We start from the raw sequence: 27,261 nt of genomic DNA, 5'->3' as shown, positions 1-27,261 counted from the left end.
ATCTGATTGATCATAATAATATATCGGATAATAACAATATTATCATGTGTATTTTTTTTTTTGTCAATTATAATATTAAATAACGAAGGCTATAGTAATAATAATAGTAACGTGTTAAATCTAAATAAAAACAAAAATAATAATTACAACAGTGGCAGAACACGGTATGTACATAGAAACTTTACGCTTTTAGTATAATCATATAGTAATATTATGATACTATAATTTAATATAATATAATATATTTAGCTCGAATGGTATATCTGTCGTAAGCTACTCGTAGGTAATTTTGGAGGAGTGTATTTAAAATTGTTCTGATGGATAATTTATATAATATATCTTTACTCGAAGCGCAATGCATAGGTAATATATATATATATATGTATGTATGATTACAACATTATAGTGTATAGTGTTTCTGCTGCTACGACGATACGCATCATTCAGTAATACCTACCTACTAGCTGGTATTCTAGAAAAAGAGAGAGATATAGTGTAAGAGATCAGAAATGAAAATTTAAAAAATTATCGGTTAGCGAAACAAAATATAGTAATATTTATTATGTAAGCATTTTGTTTTCACGTTGCCTACAATGAAGATCAAGAGCATCTCGGCCGTTACATTCTAAACGGGTTTTAATATTATAGTTATATTAGTAATTGTCCACATATTAGGTACAGGTACGTCCTACGCGAATTAATTAGCAAATGTAATCATTGTGAATGGAATATTAAAACAAATACTGGCGAATAGAAAGCCAAGTGAACACAGCACAAGTGTAACTTAACGATAGCTGATGTTAATAATTGTAGTACTTGCACCGGCTATGGCATGTATATTATTATTATTATTATTATTACCATGATTAGAACCATTTAGAAGCAGAGGAAGAGGCATATCATAGAGACAACGTTCTCGTTGTACAAACGACACGTCTTGTGTGGCTGGGTAAAGACGACGCGATGATGATGATGATGATGATATAATAATAATAATAATAATAATAATGTTAGGTGTAACGTACATAAAATAAGTACCTACATACGGTAATTTAACATGTTATTTGTTCCGCGAGTGTTAAAAACATAGTAGGTATTATGTTAGTATTGTTGTATTATGCGGTTCGCGGCTCATTCAACAGTGTTAATGCGGCGATGGCGTGACGGGTGTTTATCTTGTCCTTCGGAGTAATATATGGGGTACATGTGGCTTTGGATGAACTTAGTTTTTAGCGTCGTCGTCGGGGTCTTTGAGTGTGTGCCACTGTGCGATAGGACGTCTCGGCGAGGCCAACATGTCGGACCAATGCCGCAGTTCGGTGCCGGTAGCGTTATAGCCTAGCACCACTTTGCCGATGGGCTCAGACGTGCCAATACGATCGTAGTCGACAACGGTGACTACCAGGTTGACTTTCTATAAAAAAAAGAAAAAAAGAAAAGTTTAAGCAACGAATAAAAGAAATTTTAAGTGATTACAAAAAAAAAAACAACACCAATGTTTTACAACACCATTTAAAAAGATATAGATACACGGATAATGGATAATATGTAGGTACATGACCACGGACGTAATATAGCTATAACTTATAGTTTATATTAGATAACATACCTTCAATGTATTTTATTTAATATTATTTAAACCAACTATTGTAATTTATTATAATAATCGTATCGCACTGTAGTATCGATTGTAATTTACCTAATATCGTAGCCAATGATTTGAAATATCGAGAAGGACGTACCTACCTAATTATTTTAATGTTGAGGCTTATTAATGGATAATAAAAAAAATAATAAATAGATTCTTGGTGGTCATAACCATTCAATTTAAAAAACGAATACAAAAAAATTAAACTTATTAAAACGATTTACTTAGACATAGATATTGGTATAGACACAGATATAGATTTGGATATGGACATCGACATAGTTATAATTATAGATGAAACATGGTCCACAGATATTTTGTAGAAATATGTTTCATAAACAGCTATTACCAGTTCAGTGGTATAAAATATTATTAAATAGGTATATAAACAAATAAATTACTTTTTTAAACTTTTTGATTAAAAAAAAAAAAATGTAAAAACCAGTAATTGAATGCATTATTTATTTTATCATAATCAATCACATAATATCTCGTGTTGTATGCTTTGAAAAAAAAAATGAAATCCGAAAATAAATATTAAAAAAAAGTTTATTTATAAATTCCATGAAACAGTGTTTAATGGCTATGAATAAGATGGATGAGGAAAATAAGCCTAACAAAATGTTAAGATGGATGGTTCGTGTGCTACTAGATTACAGAGATTTTATAAACGAGTACAAATAATTGCAAAAATTTGAGAAAAATAAACTTTATTATTCTTTTTACTTCATACGGTTCAGAATGTTATGGAAATAATTTTATTAAAAACTAGTTTTAAATTTACGGATAGGCTAAGAAGGGTTGGGTGTAAGCTAGAGAATAGTGGAAAATTAGCGGAAAAAACTAATAATAAACAAATAACTCCCGAGTGCAATTTTGGTTAGTATTAGAAAAAATTATTTTAAAACGTTCAAACAGTTGAAAAATAAATAAACATTTTCAATAGTAAGACTTAAAAGGTATTATGATTAAGTTATTGTCGAGATATATAGGCATAACTTGTTTTTATAAGGACCTTTCTTTTTTAAAAGGTTTACAATGTTAAAGGTAATTTATTTCCTTTTTTAATAAAACAAATTTATATCAAGAGTGAAATAAATAAAACGCGCGTAGAATGAGAAATGAAGGTTTTTTTTACTCTTAGTATTACAAAAAAAAAATAATAATTTCTTGACTATGTACTTTATACATTTGAAATTTTTTCAGCTATCATTTTTTTGTTAGATTTTGTTATTGGACGTATTTAGGGTATTCGATAATATTTTTAAATGAATATCAAGTGGCGGACACTTATTGATCGCACCTCTTCTTTTAAATATTTGAATTCTATTTCTTTCCGAAATAATTAATTAATTATTTATTGGTAGTAATAAAATCAGTTTGTAAAGAGTTATGTTATTAATAACTAGTTATAAATAAATAGTTATTAAGAGTGGGTCATTATAGTGCGGTACCGATTAAAATAATAAACCCACCATGTCACACAGTTTGAAAGGTTGGAAAACGCCTAAATTAATTAAACCGTCCGTGGTACGCCATGTGGATTATTTCTGATCATCCTAGATTACATGGGATTACCTTAGATTATATAGATCACCCTGTGTACGCCACTACATCTCTCAGACTTAATTGGGATTAAGAGAAAGAGTCCGTCTCTGTTCTCTCATTTACATTCGTGTAGTGTACCTACCTCAAAATCGGTGTTCTCATATCGACTAAACGGATTTAAAATTTAATATGGAAATATTCTATTTTTTATGATTTATACAACGAAATAATTTACCTTATTTTATACTTGCATACAAACTGACGTACAAGCCATTTTTCTATAATAATAATATAGATAGCTGATCTAGTTAGGTATAGGTATTCTGTATTCGTAATGATGTCTGATCAGCTAGTCGTGAATAGAAAAATGTATTTTACATGAGCGGTATGTCAATTAAGGAGAGGTTCAGAGTGGGTAATACTAATATATTTGAGTATTAATATATTCACTAATTGCCACCACATTTTGTAAAACATATTATTTACCGTTCTTTTATATATATAATATAAACCTAAACATACAACCTGTGCTATATAAACAAAATTTGCCCGAAGTTTTTGAATAAACCTTCATGCATTTACATGTTGTACACAAAGCTTTCAAAATCGTGTTTCAAGTTTTGTACTGTAAAGTGCTTTGGCCTCTGAACCCTTCAAATACATAAACCCTAATTGCAGTGGCCAGTGCACTGGCGAGCGTTACGATAGTAAACTGTATCCAAAATTATGTATACACAAGATAAATTACAGTACCTAAGTAAACCTCAAGTTTTGCCATCGATTTCCAACTTTTTATTATTACTATACTGTTATTTGCTGGGATTTAAACGTTTACTTTACCTGTATCTGTTCGAAAGGCACTTCGAATGTAAACGATTCGTTGTAATACGGATTTAGCGTACATTTCTTTATGCTGGTTTTCTTTTTCTTCAGCCGTTTCCCGTTCTGCATCAAAGCTATTTTCACATAAGGATCTGGAACGAGAACAATATTATGATTTAAACGATCGTTATAAGTTATAACGATAGTAAGAGTATGGTTTTTTTTTTAAGTTTACCCGAAAGTCCGCCAACGTCCATTTTCTTCAAGTTCTTCGCTTCCAGTATGACCACAGTGAGTTTTCCGGCGGTGGGCACGTAACGCAACGAGAAACATATATCTCCCAACTTGTTATCCTACAAAAGGCCAAAACCAATGGAAATTAAAAAAAATAAAAAAACGTCCGACGAAAATAAAAACGGTAAAAAAATGTTATGTAATAATATTAACATAACCATACGATTTTCTAATTATAAAAAAAAAACGATTAATGTTTGTACACAGGGTTTCGTACTAGATATACAGAGCATGTTCCACAAATGGTATTTAATATATTTTGTGCCACTAAGTATAAAAAAAAAAATAGTTACAATATACCTAATAATAATAATAATAATGTATGTTTGTAATAATAATCTAATACTATATGTAATATATTGTTCAGGGCTTCAACACTCTTTGGAATAATCAAATAATTAATCTAAGTTTCCGCTATACCTTTTCTAAGTGTATCGGTTATAATTCTACGCACTATGAGGTCTAACACCGCACTGATCTATATTATAATAATAATATCATCATTACATATACTAACTATACATTGTTGTAATATCATACGATTAATCGGTCGTTTTCAGTTTTATATAGTTCACAAAATTAACAAAATTCAGCTATTGTTTCTAAAACTATAGTTACTCCTATCGCAAGCACAACAATACAAATTAGGAAGTGTTCGTGAATAAAATAACTTGAATATCAGACGTCGGTAACCGGACTCGGACGAGTTGACTTTATATAGATAACGATATTGTGGTAAAATATACTTAATGATTTTGTTTTTTTTTTAATACAGCTACTGTCAGTCAACGGTCGTGGGTCATAGTGCTATGATAAAATTTGAAATTTAAAATAAAATAATTTTTGTTTTAATAGAAATAATATATAGCTGTTTTAGACATATTAACCGGTATGTTATACACAATTAACACCGTGTCGATTTCATTAATATTAATACTTAGGTACTCGAACTGCGGTATTAACTCACCTACCTATTTTAATTTTAATTCAAATAAATATTATGTATTTATGTTTGCTGTAAAACGGAAGTGCGAAAACATTATGTTTGCGTGTTATGGAAAATAATTATAATATATTTTTAACGGCTGACTCGGTAAGGGTATTTTATGTAATTGTGAACTTTTGTACAGTTTAACATTGCAGTCGCGGGTACACTTAGCGTCGGTATCAACACTGGAAAAAAAGGGCTAACTATTAATTTATCAATGGTGTAGTGTTAATAAGGCGATAAATAAAACGTGATGTTGCTGTTGACTGTTGTGTGGAGAATCTGCTATAATTTGGATATCAATTGGGAAATATAGTTAAGAAATTAAATTGTCGTCGAATAAGAGGAAAATGGCATAGAATGTAATATTTAAATCCTCTCCTACTCCGACTTGTCCGGTACAAACGGGATTGGTCCAGCCGAATGTCTACACTATACTCAGTACGTCATTGTTTCTTTATTCGATCCACGTCTTTATTTATAAGACCCAGCCACTTTTCCTTCGATCTACCTCTGCTTCTAAATCCTTCTACGCTAACCCGTTTTAAGATGTTTATTACTTATTTAAAAAAAAGTCGGTTCTTAATAAGAGTCGATTCGTTGGGACGTGAATGGAAGACTAAGTACTAAGATTGTTTGTCCCGAATGCTAAATACTTCAACTTCCCATAAGTAACTATAGAACAGGACGTTGGTAAGTTTTCGAAATGGTGTTTCAATAATGGGTTTTCGCTTAACACCGTTAAGTGTAGTGTATAATATGCTGATCTCTCTTAATAATAAGCCTGCACCAGCCAAATGCTGTTATAAATTTGTGTCTTCTGGTATTATCGTTGTAGACAAGGTTCGATGTTAAGGATTAATTCGATCGTCTAACTTGTCAGACTTTAGATACCCTATCGAAGCTATTGGCGCCGAAGTTTTGGGAAATTAGCTGTGAAACAACGCTGTTATAATGTGAACCCTTTACCCTACTAAAGGCCTTCTATTTAAGAGCATGGTTTAACTTTCATAGATGGGTTGACACATAATAATAATGGAAAATAAAAACCTCTACGGTGTAAATATATGAAGGCTGACCTGACCCTATTAGATCCAAAACGTTAAGACAATTGGAAAACAATATTTTTGTATCGAGACCGTGTTGAAACCGACACCAACGCATTGGCTGTACTTTTTGTCATTTAACCAATTAAATATAATAACATTATATAGTATGTGTTACGTCAACGCTAGCCGTCGACGGCAAGTCAAAAAAAAAACCGTGAGAGCATCACGTCCGCCGTCTTTCAACGCGTAAAATATTGTCAAACGCAAGAATATATAGCTAAAACAAATTAAATAAACAAAAACTTCCTAAAACGTCGAAATCAAAAGGATTTTATATAAATAATAATAATAAGTAAATAAATTAAACAAAAAAAAAACGATAATGTAACATTAAATTAATATAGCAGAACACCACAAAAACACGAGACACAGCACACATTTTGGTATGACACAGGGCTAGATTTCGGCCAAAAAAGGCGTCATACTTACGTGAATTTATATATTTTTTTTATTTGTTCGTTTTCGTGGTGCACCGTGTTCCAAAAAAATCGGGTCGATTTTTTTTTGTATTCAAACCAAAACAATACAAACAGAAAAAATAACAAAATACAATGCTTGCGAACAACTGTAGATAATAATAGTAATAATAATATCAAAAATATAGATGTAAAGAAGAAAAAAATGTTATAATAATAATAATATAGTAATAGTAATAATAATAAAATAGTTGATAATATTATAAAAGTATACGTATAATATTGTATAGTAATTAAATTTATCCTATATATAATAATATTATGTAAAGAGAGAATAGAAAAGTAGGTACTGCATGCTCGCGTGATCAATGAATAACTTATTACGTCTTTGCTCATAACCAATAATCTCGTAACACGTTTTTGTTGGTTAAAAATAATAAGTACTGCATGTAAACCCTGCAATTCAGAATCGAATTGCTCGCAGGAAATAAACTGGATTTTACCTTCCTGACGCGGAGAAAATTTAGGAAAATGTCATTTGCAATGCTTCAATTCAATTGATCACGAGTTACTGCGAATTCACAAAGAGGTCGGCAGCAGAAGTACTTAATTATTTTTGGCCTTCTTTATAAAATATAATGTAAATAAAGAAACCCCCGGGGACTCTTCAGAAAAAAAATAAGCTGCTTTTGACAGAGTATAATGGATTTGAGATTTATTTGCAAAAATAAATAAATAAATAAACCGAAAAAGATGTGTAGGCATAATCGAATACGCGAGAAGTGCAAATACCATCAGCTAGTGATGAAGTGTTCGATACGTGAGCCTGTCCTAGAAATCCTAATAGTTTATGAATAACTAACTCTAATGCGTTTTGTTTACTGACCTGTCCTCCTTCGCCTTCGACGGACTGCAGTTCTCTCCATTCTTCGATAGTCTGAGCCAAATCGATCTGGCACAGTGGCACTTTGACCTCTCCGATCTGATCGTGTTTGGAGAACCGATCGAAATCGAAAATTGCAAACACCAGAGTCTTGTTCATCGCATCCGCATACGGTATTCCCTGAACAAAAGCGACAAAATGTGAAACCCACCAATACAACTTGGAATCCGGGACCCGGTCATAGCGTTGGGGTATAAACAGTAATTTGCATACATTTAATGAGGAGATATTTATTAATTAGTTCGTAGTAGGCACGATTGATGGTTTCTAGTAAATCTGAAGATACTTAAATTAATTAAACGGTAAATGGACTGGTATGTGCATTATTCACGATAAGCCTCTGAAGCAAAAAGGGCTTGCACCACAAGGAACGTCCGGGATTCAAGTGGTCTCAATAATGTTAGGGTTTGAAACGCGCCTTTACCTTAAATTGGAACGTTTCGTTGAACACCGGATTTAACGTTTTTCTGTGCACTTTAGTCTCAAACTTCTTCTTCTTATCCGGCAACAGGTAAACCTTCACGTATGGATCCGACGTGCCTCCCATGTCCAAAGCCGGTAGATCTTCAGCCTGGATAACCGTTACGGAAAGAGTGTTGCCTTGGAAATCGTACTCCATCTGTAAAACGCTAACGTTAACGCTGTTCTCGTTGTAACATTCCATAGGAATCGTGATTAAATTTAATTAAACGTACCTTAAATTGTAATCTTCCTAATTTTTTATCGTCCTTGGTGCTATCTCCTTCTTCAGCAATTTCCTCTGCGTTGTCAGTCAGTTCTTCCATGTCCGGTTGTATCTATATTTACATTTGAGACATTACAATTTTGCCAGCGCCAATAAAAAACAAATATTCTAATATACACTGCGAGTAAAATTATTTAAGTAGTAATCGATGGTCCTTTAGACATTTTTGAAGCCTAGCCAAAGTATTTTGATAGACGCTTATGATATTCAATTACAAATAATCATCAATAAATTAAAGCAGCGTGAGACATTACTTTTTCTTTGTATGCTGATCCCAGTAGTTGGACAGCTTTAAGGTCCACGACGCCTTTTCCTTTTTTACCATCTTTTGTTCTTCGTTTCCTGAAGAACCTATGTATGCAAAATCCAACGAATCCGGCAGTGAGTAATACGACAGCTATAAGAAAATATAACAACATATTTTTGAAAACTAAATTTAGAGCAATTTTTTTACAAGAGTATTTCTTAACAGACCTATGATTATCGTCCACGAAGCCCATGGTGGCATTTCTGAACTATCTGTTGGACTCAGGCTGTTGGGCGTAGTCGTGTAGAAAGGCGATGCCGTCGTTCTTAAGTCTTTATCGTAGTATTTGTTTTCTGTAAAATAGAAAAAAATATGTATAATTTAATAATATATGGTAAAAGTTATGAAGTTTACATAAACTAAAGGTGTCTCGAAAAGAACGCCGGATAGCCAAGAACAAAAATCGTCATTACTTCTAGAATTTTTGTGCTAGAGAGCCTAACTTTTTGTCAGATAATTCTAAGCTTTCTAGACTCATCACTAATTATTGCTCTTTTCTTCTTCTTTCTTTATTGGCTTTTACGGACCATTTAGGTCCATTGCCGCAACACCCAATTGCCTCCACACATCTCTATCTTGAGCCAGTTCCTAAATTATTATTCTTTTAAAAACAATATTTTTTTGCATGAAGAATCAATACTTGTAATGCTTTTGTAGGCGTGGTATATCGTTGACTAGGGATATAATTCGATCATTAATTTCTCAATATAACCTAATCCGATGACAACGTTGGAAACAAAATATGCAAACAATATTTGCTTTGACCATATTTAGCATACTATGTCGGTCTTATTTTTTTTTTTTTTTTGTAGGTATTCAACATGTTTGCTATAATATTATATGTTCGATTACAGCCCCCCATAGAAACGAATTCGACAAAAAACAGACTTGCGGCTCGTGCAAACGACAGTTCCTGCTATTAAAACGTCAAGCTGTCATTGGATCTCTGACGATTTTTTTTCGAATGTAATGCATACCTAATAAATAGCGCACATTCTACATGGTAAGCCCACTCACTTAATTCGTCTTTGTCGTTCAATTTGTCGACAGTTGACGTGGTATCTGTCACGCTCGACTTGCCGGACGATTTGTCGGGCACCGACTGTCTTCTTGGCGATTCGACGGCGCTGACCACCTTTTCATCTGGCGAAACATCTGCTTCCGATGCAGGTTGCAATGACTTGGTTTTGCCAACCGACTCATCCGTCGTTTTGTCGGCCGATCCGCTAGATTCGGATCCTTCAGGCGGCCGGTCAACGGGTGCCATCTTCCCTTCTCCTGCAACACATATTACAATTAAGAATTAATGACAACTGTAAGAAAAGAGTAGAATGAGAGGACTAGACCAACGCTACTAAATTATTCACAAAACTATGAACGTCACCTTAGGGTTAGTATTATTCTACCTAAAACGTTTTCATTCTACAAAGATAAGAGCTAGATCATAAATGCGTCTAATGGCATGCATACTTCATTAATGGTTAAATGTTTTCAATTTCAAATGAAATAATCAAAAATTGTTGAAAATGTCATTGAATCACTGAAAAAAGTATATTCATCAGCATCGAAAAAAATCATTGATAAAAATATTCATAGACCATCCTTAAGCAAATGAATCAATTGTAAAAATATGCGCAAAACTAATGATAATTAATATTATTAATATTAATTTATTAATATATAGTAATTAATACTATGTTTTTATACTTGACGACTTCCATTTTTAGAAATTAACTTTGCGTTATAATTGCTATTTTTTATATTATAGAAATTAGAATTATCGAAACGAATTAAATATATTTTCATAATTTGCAATAAAATGTTTAAGCTGGAAACAGTATTCATATTTTAAAAGTGTAAGTAACATAAGATTTTTGACTTAAGAATTATTAGAACTAAAACTGTCGATTAGTTAGCCATTAAGTTTACACAAAATGACTTAAAAAAATCGTTTTCATCAAGATTCAGAATTTTTCGTGACTATTTAATTGTCCAAACTCCAATTGATATTAACGATTTAACGATCTGATGTAAGCTTATGTACAAAGCTAATAAACTGTGAAAAGGTTTTGTTTTTTAATGTATTTCTGGTTGTTTTTATTTTTGTTACATTACAATGGTAGATTTTACTGCAGCGAAATTGTCATGAAAATCATTTTAATGTCCTCTACAGTGTTTGCAATAAAAAAACACAATCCATTTTATATTGTTTTCTTTCTGCAAACAAGTATTTGCACAAAAGAAAATAAGAGAATTCTGACGACGTTTTACAAATACTTAAAACTATTGACTTATCAATCAAAGGTTTTATACAAAAATATATATCTTATACGAAAAAATAACATTGAACATTAAACAATATTATATTTTTTACACATTAGATTTTCTTAGACGTATTTTGCCAAGCCAGTGAGAAAAAATTCGTTAAGGTTAGAAGTTAAAATAATATGTAACCATCCAAGAGCTGCTTTTATTGAAACTAAACGGGTATTTTTGTCGTATAAAAATATTAAGAGTACGACATTAATTAAGGACCGATATAAATAAATAAGTGCTCTTTAACGATCACGTGGCAAGTAAATATTATTCTGGATCGAAATCGAGACTAAACAAATAACGACACTAAACAAAACATGGGCAGCTTATGCAACTCAAGTGTTTTCAGTTTTTGGATGTGTATTTTTACACCAATGGTGTGAGTTTTTCTGTAGTTGAAAAGGTGTGTCCTGTTTACGACCTTTTTACAGTTAGTCAACTGGTACAAATGGAGTTTCATTTAATATAAAAATAACGCAATACACGGTCAACAATAGCGAAGGAGACCTTTAAAGAAAAATTCCTAAAATAACGACAAAAATGCCGTCATCAAAATTCCCATTAGAGAGGAAAAAATACCAGTTTGGAAAAGTGTAAGAGTACGTTTTGAGAAATGAAACGTTTGGCTTGTGTTGGGAAAATAACTTTATCCGTCAGCAAACGTCTTACCGGGCAGTATTTATTTATTTTTTAAATAGGTGACATTTCACTAAAAGTTTGGAACCGAAGTATAAAAAACTACAGCGACAATTATTACGTTGGTTGAAATGGAAACAGGTGTGCCGGGTGTTTACCGGCAGTTAAAAAAACGCGACAAAAATAAAGTAAAAAAAAATGCAAAAAGTAATTGCCGAAACCAGGGATCGAACCAGGGACCTTTAGATCTTCAGTCTAACGCTCTCCCAACTGAGCTATTTCGGCTGGATGATGAAAAGGCATTTTTCAAACAGTTTTAACGGCGCGCCGTGGCGACAGTACTGAATAATAATTAATAATAATTATCACTATGTTGTTAAAAATAAATAATAATATAATGTATACGATATACATTTATTATTAATTTGTCTATATCAATAGAATTAAATGACTTATATTTTAGGTAGGTATTTTATTTATATTCTATTTTGTTATTGAATATTAGGTACCTATATTATACTTTATAGACTATAGCCATGACTAAATAAACATGGTTAATAAGCGGTAAAATGAGACGTAAGTTTGTAATTAAAATGTCCAAATTTGTTTAAACTCATGTCAAATTTAACAATCAATAATGTTTTAATTTATTATTTACACTTTTTAATGGTAAATATGGAAGCCTATTGTTGTGGGGTGCCCTAAGAAAATGGTCTTTTTTTTATAGAAACGTGTGTACGCAGTATTTTTTTGTACTGTTTACTTTTTATACATATCGTTAGAAAAATAAAATGTATTTATTTAAATTTCACACTCATATAATACTTATTTATATTCGTACTTATAAAAATGTTTAATAAAATTGGAAAAAAAATAAAAATAAATATTGAAAATGTCTAAAATTCATCAACTGTTTTTAAGGAATTTTCTATTTTCAGTAATTCTAACGAATTTTAATAGGTACTTATTTCTCTGAGAAATGAGAAATTTATAGCTAATAACTTATGTCTCGAATAAAAATTGTAATCGATATTTTTGAGGTTTGAGTTTTTGAAAACAATGTGCAACAATCATTAAGATGAATGATTTATTACGATAGTTGGATAGATGCAAGTTTAAATTATGAAACATTCGGCTATGATTGGTAAAAGATCTATATGATATTATAACAGCAGATAGGTACTATAGAGTATAGTTGCTAAAACTTAAACTTGAAACTTCCTTTAATATCCGTTAGCCGTTAGGAAACATGAGAGAACTAAGAAATACACAGTCACGTACCTACGCACAAAGACGATGTAGATTGTACAAGATAAAGTTTGTTTGAAATGTTATTTCTCGACGGTATAAACTACTAATTATACACTAAAGTTCAAAAGAAAAGTAGATTAGTTAAAAATAATAGCTTATATCGTTGTTGAAATTGCATTTTATTTGATGAAAGCTATTTAAAGATATATCCACTGTAATTTTTGTTTTTTTTTGTTAAAACATATAATGAACTAATGGTTTGGTGTAATTATCTATACATTTAAATATTGCTACAGTATATAGTCATTACTTAACAGTATATTTTTACATAAGGAGGTAAGTGAAGTAGAGGCACCTCAAAATAATTAAATACATTTTTATAATTTTAATTTCTTTATATTATATATTAGGTAGGTATGTAAATTGTATTTTTAATTAGTATTTAGGGTCAAGTGAGGGGGGGGATACCTAATGGTAAACATTATGAGTGGACATATTACATTTATTTCTATAGAGCTAATTAAAGAACGTTTATGTTTTTTTTTTTAATTTCTAATGTTTTATTAATAAAATAGGTACGATTAAAAGTTTTTAATTATAAAAATTGTAACGTTGTGGACTATTCCTATTTGTTAATTGTAATTAGGTACATATTTTAATAAATGACTAAATGGTTTTGTTTTCTAAATGTTTAACTATATTAAGCGATTATGAATGGATTACAGTTTGTATTTTACTTATCGGGTATTTTTGTTTTAATGTTGAATTGGCGGGAAATGACTGATCGATTTTTTACTATTATCCATATTATAACAATGGAGTGTTTTGTATTTTATTAACCGAGTGTTAAAACAACTTGAATTCAGACGATCGGAGAAGCTGCTGTTTTAATAATTTAATATACATAATGGTTTTGGATTATCCAACTTAACAAGAGAGACGGTACGAACATTTCCATCGTAACTTTTCATTTGAAATAATAATTCTTCGAGTATAATATCAAGTCTGTTTCGTTTACGGTCGAAAGTTATTGCTTTTAATTCGACACAGTTCGAGTGTATGAATTGTTAAATGGACGAGATCGGCTCGCCTCCGTTTTTCATCTTATATTTTATACTAAAGTAAATTTTACTAAGAAGCAAATTGTTTTCCCAAGTAAACAGAGTCGAATAAAAATCATTTTCGACATTTTTATGAGCATTTTTAAAAATAATTTAGGCTTTTTAATTTGATTTAAACGTGTAAATAAGTAACTATATTTACAAAATAACAAATAATAATAAACAATACAATAATCTCGATTTATTTACTCGTTTAATAGATTTGCGTAACGTTACACGCTAAAGTCTTGATTAATTTACTCGTTAACTCAATTTGTTCGTTTATAACAAACCTAAAAACCTAAATCTCTCTATTTCTTTGTAATTTTAATGTTAGTAACCATTTTGCGCGTGTATAAAAACATAATTTTGTGAGAAAAACACGTTGCACAAGGCTTTTAGGTACACACGTTTTCACACTGAAAGAAAAATATGATTTTTTCACTTATGTTGACTCTGGTATACCTGATAAAAAAAACAACTACAAACAAAGAATATTATAATATTCTTATAAATTTTCAACATAATTTTATGTCTAAATACAATTTATGCAAACAATTTCCTCCTTAATAAATCTGGCATGGGCCGTGTTTTGAATATTTTGTAATATAATATAGTATGTAACCATACACCGTTGAACTTGAACTAAGTACCTACCTTCAATACACTTTAGGTGCACAGATTGATTGGTAATAGCTAAAAATTACCTTCTGATTTTCTATGTATAGATACATTTATGTATATAGACAAAAACGTTGTATATATTAAGTAATATAATTTTAGTCAGTTCAGTATTGTTTTCAAACTAATGATACCTATTTGTTCTCCAGCTAAGATACACCGAGGCGGGTTTTTTTTTTTCAAAGTTATAAAATTGGTAACAACTTCTTAAATGAGATTATACGTTTACTACTAAAAAGTTATAAAGTTGCAACACGTTTTTATATTAAAAAGTGACACAAAACTTTGTAACATGCTGGTCTTGAATCAAAATTCCAAGTATGACTTTTTAAAAGATGAAGAAATAAGAATACATGTGACTAGAGCACATACTAGGAATTTTTTAATCGTATTAGCAAAATGCAAATTTAGTTTTTAAAATAGTAACACTGCTTTGAATCAATTTTTAAAATTTTTATACAAATTGTACATAGGAAAATTAGAAAACTAAACTTTTTTTTAACCATAATACTAATACTTTTTTCACAATCGGTTTCCAACAAAATATATAATTTAAATTTACAAACTTTAATTATATTATTGTTTTAGATCTATTCAGGAAATACTATTGAAACATGACCAAAGATGTTGTAGAAAACATTTTAATTTCTGATCATAATGTATTGTAATATGTCTACTTTCCACTTAAGAGAGCGTCACACACCCGTTATTTTCTTCAAAAAATCCGCTTTGTGCGGTGTAATTTTACAGAGGCTGTAATCAAAACTAAGAAACCAAATTTTCACACGATATAGACAACAACATTGTTTGTGCTCTACCATGGTCTTTTTTTTATATTTCAACCAGTTAATGAATAATTAATTAATTAAGAAAGGACTATTTTGACTTTTTTAAAAATGATATAGCGTCGGTTGTATTAGGTATATCGAAAAAATACGGAATCTGGAGCACACATAATTTTTTCATGTATAACATTATACACGAATTTCTTTCCTTAACTACATAAGATGCCTGAGAAAAATTAGACCGCGCAAAGCAGTTTGATGGGAAAAAAATTGTAATTTATCCTATAGAAATGACTGTGATAGTCTGACAAAAAAAATGGCAATCAACAAAGTATCCTCATTACTGTATTAATAAGTATACATTATAGTTTATAACCTGATATTTGAATTAACTCTATCTACATATTAATACTTATTTATTATAATTTCTTTTGTTTAATTTTTTTTTTTAACGGAAACTGAAAATTGTTTTTAATTACATTGAAATACATTATAAAAGAATTGGAATATTAAATGTTTTGAAATTTAAATCAAATTAATTAAGAAATACTGTTGCATTATAAAAACTCTCATAAAAGTATTAAAAAAAATATATATATATACATACATATATAATTGCCAGTTCACCATAACAGTCAGTATGACGCGTATCCATGGGACGCTCCAACAACAAATAAGTCCAGAATAAGTCTCATCTCGGTTATTGCAATAAGGCCACGAGTTACCCTCGTTGTATTTTTTTTTTCATACCGTGACTTGTTATTCGAAAATATAATAATACGTTTCGGCCTCGGTAGTTTTTTTTTATTAAAATCTCCACTTGTACTCGGTTTGTATATTTTTATTATAGAAAAAAAAAAACCTTTTTCTACTAACAAGCCGATAGACTGCCGCGGTACGTGGAAAACCTACATGCAACGTCAATGATTTGCCGTGGGACACGATTTCGCGGAAATCGTTTTGCCTGCTGTGTACGTAAACCGGCGTGATGTGCGGGTCTGACGGGTGCGTGGGGGTGTGTATGCAGTGAAATTCGATATGCGTCCCACGTGGACGTCATAGCTCGACTTGCCGTTACGGGCGGGCCGCCGGGACGAACCGCGGTCGGAATACTAGATGAAACAACATGAGGGTGTGAGGGGGCGCGCACTTTAGTGTTTACACCGGGTCGACCTTGGAGGCGTCCTAACCACGGTGACGTGCGGATGGAGCGAGAGCGCGAGAATACCGTGTGGGGGTTCAAGCTCCTCGCCGTCCCCCCAACCTCCATCCCACAAGCTCCATACCCGAGAGAGAGAGGACTTTCGCGTTGGGTCGGGTCGCGCCCAAGTCTGTCCCGTGGTCGCCGTAGTAGGTACCGCCGTGTACAGCGGGGCCAACGCCTCCGCTGCCTCATCCTGTCCAACCACCTTCCCTACCCGCCGGTCAACGTTGCCAAGGTGACGGGGGGGGGGGCGGCAGCAGCGGCCTATTTTTCTTGCGTTTCACTATATAGCACCTCCATTGATAAAAATCGCAGCCGCGTACCCAACGTTTTGACGTCACCCGACGGTGGCGCGCGCACAACGTGCACACGCCCAGTAGGTAGGTATAGTGCCCGGACGCCGCCGGAGCTAATAACTTGTTATTATTACATATTTTATTAAGTATTATACAATAATATAGTATTATCATCAAGGCGGAATTAGAATTTCACAAACCCCAAAAGAACTAAAGTTTTCCTCTATTCATAGTGAACATTTAGTGATTTTACACCACAATTCCAAGACACTGATGGAAAAACGTTGTAATGTTTTCTATAGAAACCACCGTGATAGCCCGACAAAAAAATGAACAGCCAATAAAAAATCCAAAATAATTACTCTATTAATGTGTACGTGCTATATTCTAGAAAAAACTTGAGCAACTTTTGTGGTTATAGTAAGAATAAAATAACACACATCACGTTTTACAATAACTCATTAATATAAAACATTGATTTATTTTCACTGTATAGACTGCAACGAGGTGCAAACCAGCAAACATGTCCCGTGATCCCGTGTAACATTTAATTTTGTAATTATAATAAATAAATTTAAAACTATGAACTATGTGACACAGTTTTTTTGTGCCCAGTCCAAAACATATCCATGTTAAAATTTAAAAAAAGCCTTAACCGCAAAAAAATATACACATTAGCGTTTAAGGGTATTTCGGTAGCAATACTATCATCGTCGACGCTCACAACAGACTGAGGCCGATTACGGGTATCAGTGATAACTCATTATAAAAACATGTTTTGATAACTTTTGTTATAATTATAAGTCGCACTTTAACACATTGTTTAATTTTTTTTAAATATCTATTTTCCTCTCTAATTTTCCTATCTTTCTTCCCAAATGAAAAAGTACTCTTCAAGTTTTCAAAAGATTTTATTTTGTCTAAGGTTTGTTATAAAAATTGAAATTACCTATATAGTTGAATACTATAGTTACTATAGTATTGTTATTATAATAATATACTATATTATACTAAGAGGTTTTTGTCGCTCTAAGGATTCAATAGAGCCAACGGAAAGGTATGTCGTACCTTTTATTATAGTCTTGCTTTGATAATGGTATTAGCGGTATAAGCTGAAACACGCTTTTGTTTTCATATATTAATTAAGGGGATTGCATGCGGTCGGGTTTTTCAGTCAAAACACATAATTTTTATTCCATTGCACAGACCGAACCAGTGATCCGATAAGCAATCTAAAAACAGATTTAAATTCGCCATAAAGTTTACTTACGATCGGTCAGAGTACTTTTTTCAATTTTTAACTTAAACCTTTTCTAAATTTGATTTTAAAATTTGAAATTTTATATAATATTCAAACGTGTTTTATACATAGTAGAAATAAGATATCAAAAAAGTACCCTGACCGACAATAAGTACACTTCATGACGAATTTAAATCTATTTTTAGATTACTTATCGGATTATAGTTATATTAACTAAAATGGTTTTTACTCATAGACAAAATAATTTAAATTAAAAATAATACCATGAAGCTTATACAAATTAACCGGTAAATTAATTGACGTGATCGAAATTTATTAAAACCACTTTTTTCTTAAATATTGCCTATACAAAACTCCTTAAAAACCAACCGCATGCAATCCCCTTAAGCCACTGTGGAAACGAGTCTTATTCCAATTATGCTGATACTAATCTTACATAACATATCCGGCTTATAGCTCATATTGTGTTTAATTTAGATACGGTTTTGTCTCGTCTAGAAACGACCGTAATCCTACCTTAATTAATTTTTCGTTTAGTCTGTACACAGTACACGTATACAAATTAAATGTCATATGAATTATGATATTACTAAGCAAATTTACTTGTGTTAAAAAAAAAAAATTACAAATTAACAGTTGGATTATATTTAAAAGAAAAAAATAACAATTATGGTGCTATTATAGATTCGTTAGTAGTAATGATTAAGTAGTGATGAACAAATATGACTTTTCATGTACAAACAATTTTATATAGATACATTACGTTCAGTTAAAAAGTAAACACATTATTATACGTATGGGTATTTTACTGTATAAACGCGTTTGTGTGTACAACAATGGACAATTTAAATTCCGCGACTATACGGAAATATTATAATGCATATACAATTAAAAAAGCTAACTCAGGGTTACGTCGAGACGTGCAGTCGGGCCTTGACTACTAATAATAAATAAATTATTGTTCATAATATTAACTTCGCTTATGTCCAGTGTACATACTTATACATAAGTACTGCGGTGAGAAGACAACACCATGATGTCCTGGCCGTCATACTGACATTGGTGATGATGAAAATAATAATAATTCGTCGATTTTATGCAATTACAGTGTAATTACAATCGCGCTTTGACAATGCAACGCAGTAGGTAGGTCGGCAGGTGGACGTAACTGGATTATGACATTAGGAGGAGGTAGGTATAGTCTTATATGCGCCAATCGGATCGCGACCGTTAACAATATTCAAAGTGCGCACAGGGCAATTGCGATTGAGTTGCTAAAAAAAAAATAGGTAGGTACAGCGAGAGGATATCGTTGAAGGTTTTATGTAATGCGGTTGGTAAACGGGGCGAAAATAAATTGAGCCAAAGAGAACTTTCCATCGACCGCGGGGAGCTATTGTACGAAATGTGTGCGGGGCCCCAAACAAGGTTATCGATTCTCGTCGAGTAATATCTTTTGTGTAAATATGTATTGTACACACCGCCCAGAGCGGTCAGACTTAACATTAAATTCGCTCGTTTCTATTAGCAATGTACTTGAACCGAATCGATACACGCCGAACGAGAGCGACTTTTAATAATTATTGTCGACGACATCCCCAACACAAACCCTCTGTGGCCGTCCGAAACAATGTAGGCGGTTATATCCATTTTTTATACGCCGGCCGCGACGGCGCCTTTTGTAGTGGGCGGATTTGTGTTACATTTAACAAAAAAATCCAACGTAAAATTTAAGATCAAATTCTCAAACATGGTAGTCCTTCAGACGATAAGTATACTATACCGTCGGTTAACGCGATGGTAGATTATGACGTGTGCACGGAAATGTCCACTCGTGGTCACAAGTCTTTGCGGATTTTAAATAAAGAAAAAAACGACTTTATCTTAATCTCGTTTTCCCATACACTTTTGGCCCCTATCGAGACCGTAAAAAAAAAAAATTAACATTCTTTTAACCACTCGGTTTACAAGGAAAGAGTATATATTTTATGAACCTGAACCACGCAATGTCGTTGTTTCTGTTTGTTAGTTATTCGATATAGTTAATATTATGCTGTTGTTGTTGTTTTTTTTTTTTTGATTCGGTGTTTGTTTTTTTATTTGAACTTCGATCGCATCGCTTTGCTAGAAAAATGATATTTTAATTTGGCCGGAAGTTTTGACTCTTTAAGTGCACACATAATCGACCATTGGATACAATTTTTGACTGGCACGGCACAGGTGTTCGCCAGGTATTAAGTATAAAATGCTGTTATCAGTATTAGAAACATTTTAATATTTCTAAAGAGCCAATTAAAATCAGCGACATAACCAATTATTGTAAAATGATTTTGCATCACTCATTTATTTTGTTACAAGTATACTGTTCGGTTCCGGGTTCATAGATTTAACGAGGTTTTCGACAACGTCTTTGGAATAATATTTTAGTTTGACACGGCAAAATCCTCTGTATACATTTATTATGCAGTGTAATGTGGAACTTGAGTTTCGAGTGCTCTCGCCTCGTCTTCGTGATCATTGTGACGGGTAACAATATAAAAGGCTGGCGAAGGTGTCGCGTTAGCAAATTTTCGCCGCAGGAATGTTGTGGTGTGAGCGGTTTGTCATTGCCAAATCCCTCGCGCCGTCGTCCCGGTGGGAAACGGCGATAAGAGAACTAAACGAGCCTTTAAAAACTGTCACGTTTCGACGATTTAGCGGTAAGATGACGTCGGTTCGGTTGACTGTCCCGATCGAACGATGAGAGATAATCATTTTGGAGGAAAAAAAATACCTACTAAACAGAACGTTCGTATCGTCGCTCCTATTATATTATACCTAATCGGATATTATTAAACGTTCGGCGAGCTCAGGGGTAAATAAATTAAACGAATAAAAATGAAATCTTGGTTTAACCGACTTTGGTGCTGCCGTCCCTTGTGGTGAGTTCTGCATGAACGAGCACGTGGATCCGGAACAAACTAGTATGAAGAGATATCCGTTCAACCGTTAATACCCCAGAGACGACCCGGGCGACTTAAGTGCGTGTGGTTTAAAGGCAAAACTATTTTGTGCCGATTGAATGTTTCCTGGGGTATGTCACATGGCTATGTGACCCATTCACCAGCATTTGCCCATTCACCACACTTGGAACGTAGCTGTTTTTAATTACTGTCCGCTAATTTGTTTTTGGACTCTCGGATCATTTAACAGTAATTATTACAAAACCCATAATATTATTATAAACGAGCGGATGGTGTATAAAACGTCCAATACAACATCTAACAGATAGTGATATATGTTTACTTATAAGTAATAACTTATTAACCGGTTTCGTTGCTATTTTGACACTCGGCTCTCGAGAATGAATTTAAAAGAGGAAATTTAAATTTGGGAAGTATATAAAACACATCTTAGAGTTAACGTAGATAACTATTTTATAATTATTAGATATTATAACGTTCAGAAAATTGATTTAGGCATAATGGCGATAGGTTCCATAACGAGTACCTTCGAGAGACGTTAAAATATTTCAAGAGAGTTTTGGGACTAATTCTGGGACACTTTATGTGATCAAATCAATATATTATATCGAATAGGAATTTAATTTTAGACACACTATTTATAGTGCATCAACGTCCATGAACTGCCAAGCACTAAGTTTAGATTATTATAAAGGATAGTCACTTTGGAAAATATTATTTTACACGAGAAGTGTTTTTAAAGCACATCAAACATTAAAGTGTTTATTTATCTACTAGACGAGTTCATGCGGGGTTGTTGATTTACTAGAATTGGATAATAGTGGGCTGCTTACTGAACTTTAAGCAACAAGTAAGAGGGTGTTTTCTTTGTCTATGTTAGTAGCCCAAAGTAAGAAATCGTCATTGTCTGAACCGGGGACATACATATAAGTAGAGTACTTTGATTGTTGTCAGTTCTCCAATCGTTCAACCGTTGAGTGTCATTGCAATAAAAAACTAAAAATGATAATTAACTGAAGAGAAACAATTGAGGCCAGTCTTACCTCATTGACACGCTAGGTGATAATATTAAACAAGAAAGTGAGTTAATAAAAACGTGGTAAACTAAATATAGTTGTTAACATATTGGTAGAGCTACAAGTTGAAATCAGGGTTCGCTAGATAGTTAACAACATTAAGCTACTTGAACAAATGTCTAGCTATTGTTCGACAAGTGGTTTTACAAAAGATTTTTCACCAGTATATAACGAAATTTATATATGTAATATAGCTTTACTATTTCTGCTCTGAACCGTATCCAGGATAACATTATTTGATTTCATATACTCGAGGACTCATTGAAACAAACAAGTTGTTTTTGTTTTTTTTTTTAGAAAATTTACATTCTTGTACAGTTTACCCGCGTGGTAGTAATTTAAAAGGACACAAGTCCTTAAACAAAACGACTGGACGTTTGTTTCGGGTCTCGGGCACGTGCCCCGTGTTTATTTTGGATACGACTTGAGTACCGTGTGAGTTTAGGTCAACAGGCCTCAAGTCGGGGCTCGGATAATATGGCTACTTACTTTCTTGTCACGAGTCGACTTGAACAGAATGAATTATCGGTACGGCTTCTTAGTGTGTACACAGGTCGTATAATACATCAATGAGGTGCTGTTGTATACACTAACCGAACGGTGTACTTAACGTGGTCGTCTTAAACTGCGTAACATATCGAGGCAAGAAAGCGGTTTAATTCGTTCGACAAACGCGGGCGGGTAACAACAATGACAATAATAAAAATCACACACAATACACAGACTTTTTTTAACGGATGTGCGAGATAAGTCGTGGCTGAGATGAAAACCTTTGTGCGATATGCGGTACAAACTCCCGACTATTTCATTCACAATATATTTAACCGTTTGCGAATATCATGTTGTAGACCGTCTACGGTGTTTTTCGTTGATAACCTAGACAAGTTGTATTATTGCATAATAATATTATTATGTTTGTATGTAAGTAGCCGTTGTGTTCATTACAATGTGCGTCTCTCAAACGCAGTGACACTATTATATTGGGTGTAGTATGTACTTTTATAATAATATATTATTGCAATTGGCAATCGTCATAAGCGCCAAATTTATTAGGATTATTAAGCTACATATCGAGCCAATTTGTAAAGTCTAACTTTGGTATTACTGAAATGTTTTTTAAGCCGACTTTAATATCGTATAATGTTATACGCTAAAATATTAGTCCGAAATAAAATATTGTTGTCCGGAAAATGTAATAGGTTAGTTCTGGTCGATGGTTTCGATATATTTTGTGTTTTATTATGGGCGAGATTAAATCAGCAAGGACGCGTACAATGGATACAAACATTGTAATATATCATATATTGAACATTATAACTTAGAATGATCCACTTAATACCTAATGTATTTTGAACGGTTATTTTAGGTCAACATTTTATTTGATAATTTTTTATTATAAAATGGTTTTTTTTTATCTTAGGTGTTGTTTTCACGAAGTTACCACTTGTTAAATTGATAATAATGACAACATTTTTTTATGAATGATTCCATACATTTTTTATGGGATTATTCTCAATATTAAAGAACTTATCAAGCTTTTGGTCTTACGAAGTACATTTCATGATCTATATACATCATTAATAATACAACAGATATCGTGGTTTCAGAAGCAAAAGAAAAACACATAATTTTGAAACATTATAAAAGAAATGTGATAGTAAATAAGGTGATACACGTCAGGGTTTTCAGTGAATATCTTTTGTGTATTAATTTGTACCAAGACATTAGTTAGTGGTTTTAGTAAAACAGTATTTTTTCTTATGGCGTACCTAAGAGAGGGGTGTGGTGTACTGTATTTCATTTATTATAGATACACTATAATATGTCTGTTCGAAACAAAAGTGTTAGTCAAAGACTTATACCTACGCTTCTGCCTAATCCTAATAATTTATTTGTTGCACACTAGTTATTTATAAGTTCTCTGCCTTGGCGGGTATCATTATATTTTGGTGAGCGATATCTGAATTTTTAATAGGTAAACTTTTATAATGAAAGTGGTTCACAACAGGCGCTGGATTGTTCATCAAAAAAGCGTGAAAGTGTTTTGTGTATGTACTATTCTATAGTTGGAGTAGTTGTCAGACATGCCACCAAGTATAATACAAGTGTTTGCAATCGTTATGAAATCGACGGACTGACATAACATTATTTTTGTTTATCCAAACGTCTGCCGTTATCGAGCGCTCTGTGTTTTTATTTAATTAATATTATATAGTTGTTGTTAACTTATAAAACTCTCGGCACGGCGGCCGGCAACGGTTACAATACGATAACATTATGTTTGATAGGTATATTAGAAAAACATGCGAACCAAAGCAAAAAACAAAAACCAATGCGTTTTTCACACGAGGCCGAAAACGCTTCACGGGCGATTTGAACGCGACCAAGACGACATATTATAATAATATAAAAACCCGATCCGACGCCCGGGAATCATTATTAGGTAATGTGATTACCGTCTTGTAAATTCTGCCCGGGTGTGTCTCCGTCAATGACTTGCCCGTGCCGTGATCTAATTCGTTTACCGAGTCTAACGACGATATTTATTCTTGCCTCCGAAGCCAAATACGTTAGTCGTACATTGGTATTACTAAATACGGTTGATATTAATCCAAAAGAGCCGTTAGCCACGTTTCCCGCGGCATTGGGATTGGTGCGGCGTGAAAGTATTCCCTCGGGACTCCCTAATATATTTTTTAAATACGGACGAGTAGGAATGTAAAAAAAAAAAAAACCCACTTTACGGGGAGAAAATACTACATTACTTTGGATTATTACCGAACCGTCAGTCGCGTTCTTCTACCGTCGGCCGCCATCCATCGTGCGTTGATCGATCGACACTCGCACAGTACGTACACACACACAACACACTATGCGTTTTTTACGACCAACGACGACAAACTGGAAAACAACACGAGCTTCAAAAACACTTAAACGATCGTCGTTGGCCGATAATCGGTAGTGTACCAGGATAGAACCAAAGTGGACAACAAGGAACGCAGATGACACGAAAGAATCAGAAAAAAAAACACTGGGTTTTGATTTTAAACCCAGCAAACGTTTAGGTGTTTATTTAAAATATAGTTTTTACGGGGTTTGTACAAACCGGCAAACATTTATTTGGGTTGGGTTTAAAAAAAAAAACTCGGTTTATATCGCCAAATCTACGAAATGCACTATACTCCAAAACAGATTAAATCTATTATTTTTAAGCGTTACGAATCAAACTGGCGTCCCTGGACAAGTTCACCCCCCCCTCTCTCTCTTCTTTGGTAAACGGCACGCCGACACTGCTTCGCTTGTCCTTCGTGCCGTCGTTACTGTTTGTGTTATTTCCGTCCGTATAAATTATGAAGCTTCCCCTCGAAAACAATTCAGTAAGTCAATATAATTATTTTGCATTTTCCCACACACCATGTTCGCGCCGGTCGAGTCGCGTCCGCTATTAGTCGGTTGGTTTTTTATTTTTAATTATCGTTTTTACGCCTCGTCAGGCCGAATAACAATAATGACCACGATGATACCTATACACGATAATATTTTAAACAAATAACCACCGCGTTTACCCTCTTTCGCGTTTTGGTCGTTAACACAACACTATTCCCATCGGCCCCCGCCGTCGGTTCGGCCCGTGCGTGACCTACATCGAAGGGGTGTGCCCCCTCTCGCCTCCCCCCAACACGACGGCCCAAAAAATCCACTATCGCGGGCCTACTTACGGATCTCGAAGATTCGGCTGCCTTTGCAATCGACCGAATCGATAAAACGATGTATAAGATTAACCTCGGCCTTGCACGGGGGTTGGGGTAGGGGGTTGTTTAACTCAGGCCTCCGGTGCTTAGGGGATGGGGGGGGGAGGTCGTTGTCGGTTATATACGCTCAAGCGGAATTGGGTCAAACGGCCGTTGATCGTTCGCCCGCGTTGACAACGTTCACTCGGCCGCGGTCAACAATCTTTCGACGGGGCTCGACCGCGGTAACGATACACAGATAACATCCATTAACGAATGCTATCTATCGGGTAAACTGCCTAACGAGCAGGCCGTGCAGCACTATATCGTGCCACGTTGTTGTACATAATTATTATTAATATGACAGTAAACGTATATGATTTATATTATCATCATCAGTCTAGCTTACCCGCGTCGTAGACGGCCGAAATTCGAACCGGCGGCGTGTCGTCGTCCCGCTGATGATGGCTCCACACCGGCGCTCAGTCCGTTCGAACCACACTAATATAATATAATATACGTTTCACCGCGGTCACCACTGCGAAATCACCGATTTTTTTTTTATACAATAGTAATAGGTCGTTTTAATTTTACAGTATTATTTTATTTATTTATTATTATTATTATAATCAACGAAAACGACGTGTCTCGTCTCGCGCGCGGACGTCCTGAGACCTGTCCTGTGGGACAGCCTGTGCGTGCACCGTGTAAGCGATATGGCGTAATGCGTTAACGTTGTTTAGTCCATGTTGGCGGCGTCGCGCCCCTCGCAGAGTGTACGGCGTGTAAAGCTCGTCGCAATATGGCGACCGCGAGACTGGACCAGCGGAGCAGACGGCCGCTTGGCGCGCGCGATCGATAAGAAACGCCGGCGTACGCGCAAGCCTGCGCCCCGAATATACGTCCACCCCCCACGCGCCGTTCGGTGCCTAGCCCCCTCTTTCCCCGAAACTAGCGCCGTGTGCTAATATTCCATCCCCGCCCCTTGCCTAGCTCACACTCTTTCGCACCCGCACATACGCGCACACTTGTACTTGCCACCCCTCGACGAGTTTTCTTCCCTTGTCGCGCTCGCCGTTAGCGTTTTCCTACTAAGTGACTGACTCGGCCCCCGCTTTCCCTCATCGCCTTACCGAATCAC

The 27,261-nt window shown here is 33.8% G+C and overlaps 1 protein-coding gene and 1 non-coding gene across 3 annotated transcripts; both read right to left on the bottom strand.

The window, feature by feature from the left end:
- Positions 1 to 489: 489 nt before the first annotated feature.
- LOC126835013 (synaptotagmin 1-like) lies at positions 490 to 26,941 on the bottom strand. 2 transcript variants are annotated; one of them, XM_050567283.1, is made up of 10 exons: positions 26,530 to 26,941; positions 9,838 to 10,098; positions 8,988 to 9,113; positions 8,768 to 8,910; positions 8,464 to 8,565; positions 8,193 to 8,387; positions 7,712 to 7,888; positions 4,254 to 4,362; positions 4,037 to 4,170; positions 490 to 1,414 (listed from the first exon to the last, which is right to left on the bottom strand). In XM_050567283.1, the coding sequence occupies exons 2-10, from the start codon at positions 10,085 to 10,087 to the stop codon at positions 1,223 to 1,225; spliced, it is 1,428 nt and encodes a 475-aa protein (XP_050423240.1). In that variant the 5' UTR covers positions 10,088 to 10,098; positions 26,530 to 26,941; the 3' UTR covers positions 490 to 1,222. The 2 variants fall into 2 exon arrangements, with proteins under 2 accessions (XP_050423240.1, XP_050423238.1); XM_050567281.1 differs by having other exon boundaries at positions 4,254 to 4,371; positions 26,530 to 26,940.
- Trnaf-gaa (transfer RNA phenylalanine (anticodon GAA)) lies at positions 11,985 to 12,057 on the bottom strand. Its single transcript has one exon. It is a non-coding gene; the product is annotated as a tRNA-Phe (tRNA).
- Positions 26,942 to 27,261: the final 320 nt, after the last annotated feature.

Source organism: Adelges cooleyi, unplaced genomic scaffold, assembly GCF_023614345.1.
Source record: "Adelges cooleyi isolate 19-005CV unplaced genomic scaffold, UGA_ACOO_1.1 ACOO_flye_CR_arks_rails_tigmint_CR_PRNA_21, whole genome shotgun sequence".
Taxonomy (NCBI): domain Eukaryota; kingdom Metazoa; phylum Arthropoda; class Insecta; order Hemiptera; family Adelgidae; genus Adelges; species Adelges cooleyi.
Note: the sequence above shows the minus strand (reverse complement) of the source record. Positions and strands in the feature narration are given on the sequence as shown.

Coding starts and splice junctions, on each gene's coding strand:
- LOC126835013 (XM_050567281.1), bottom strand. CDS start 10,087: ATGGCACCCGTTGACCGGCCGCCTGAAGGATCCGAATCTAGCGGATCG. Junction 9,114..9,837: donor GAACGACAAAGACGAATTAA/GTGAGTGGGCTT, acceptor TCTATTTTACAG/AAAACAAATACTACGATAAA. Junction 4,372..7,711: donor TCGAAGGCGAAGGAGGACAG/GTCAGTAAACAA, acceptor GGCCTTTTGTAG/GATAACAAGTTGGGAGATAT.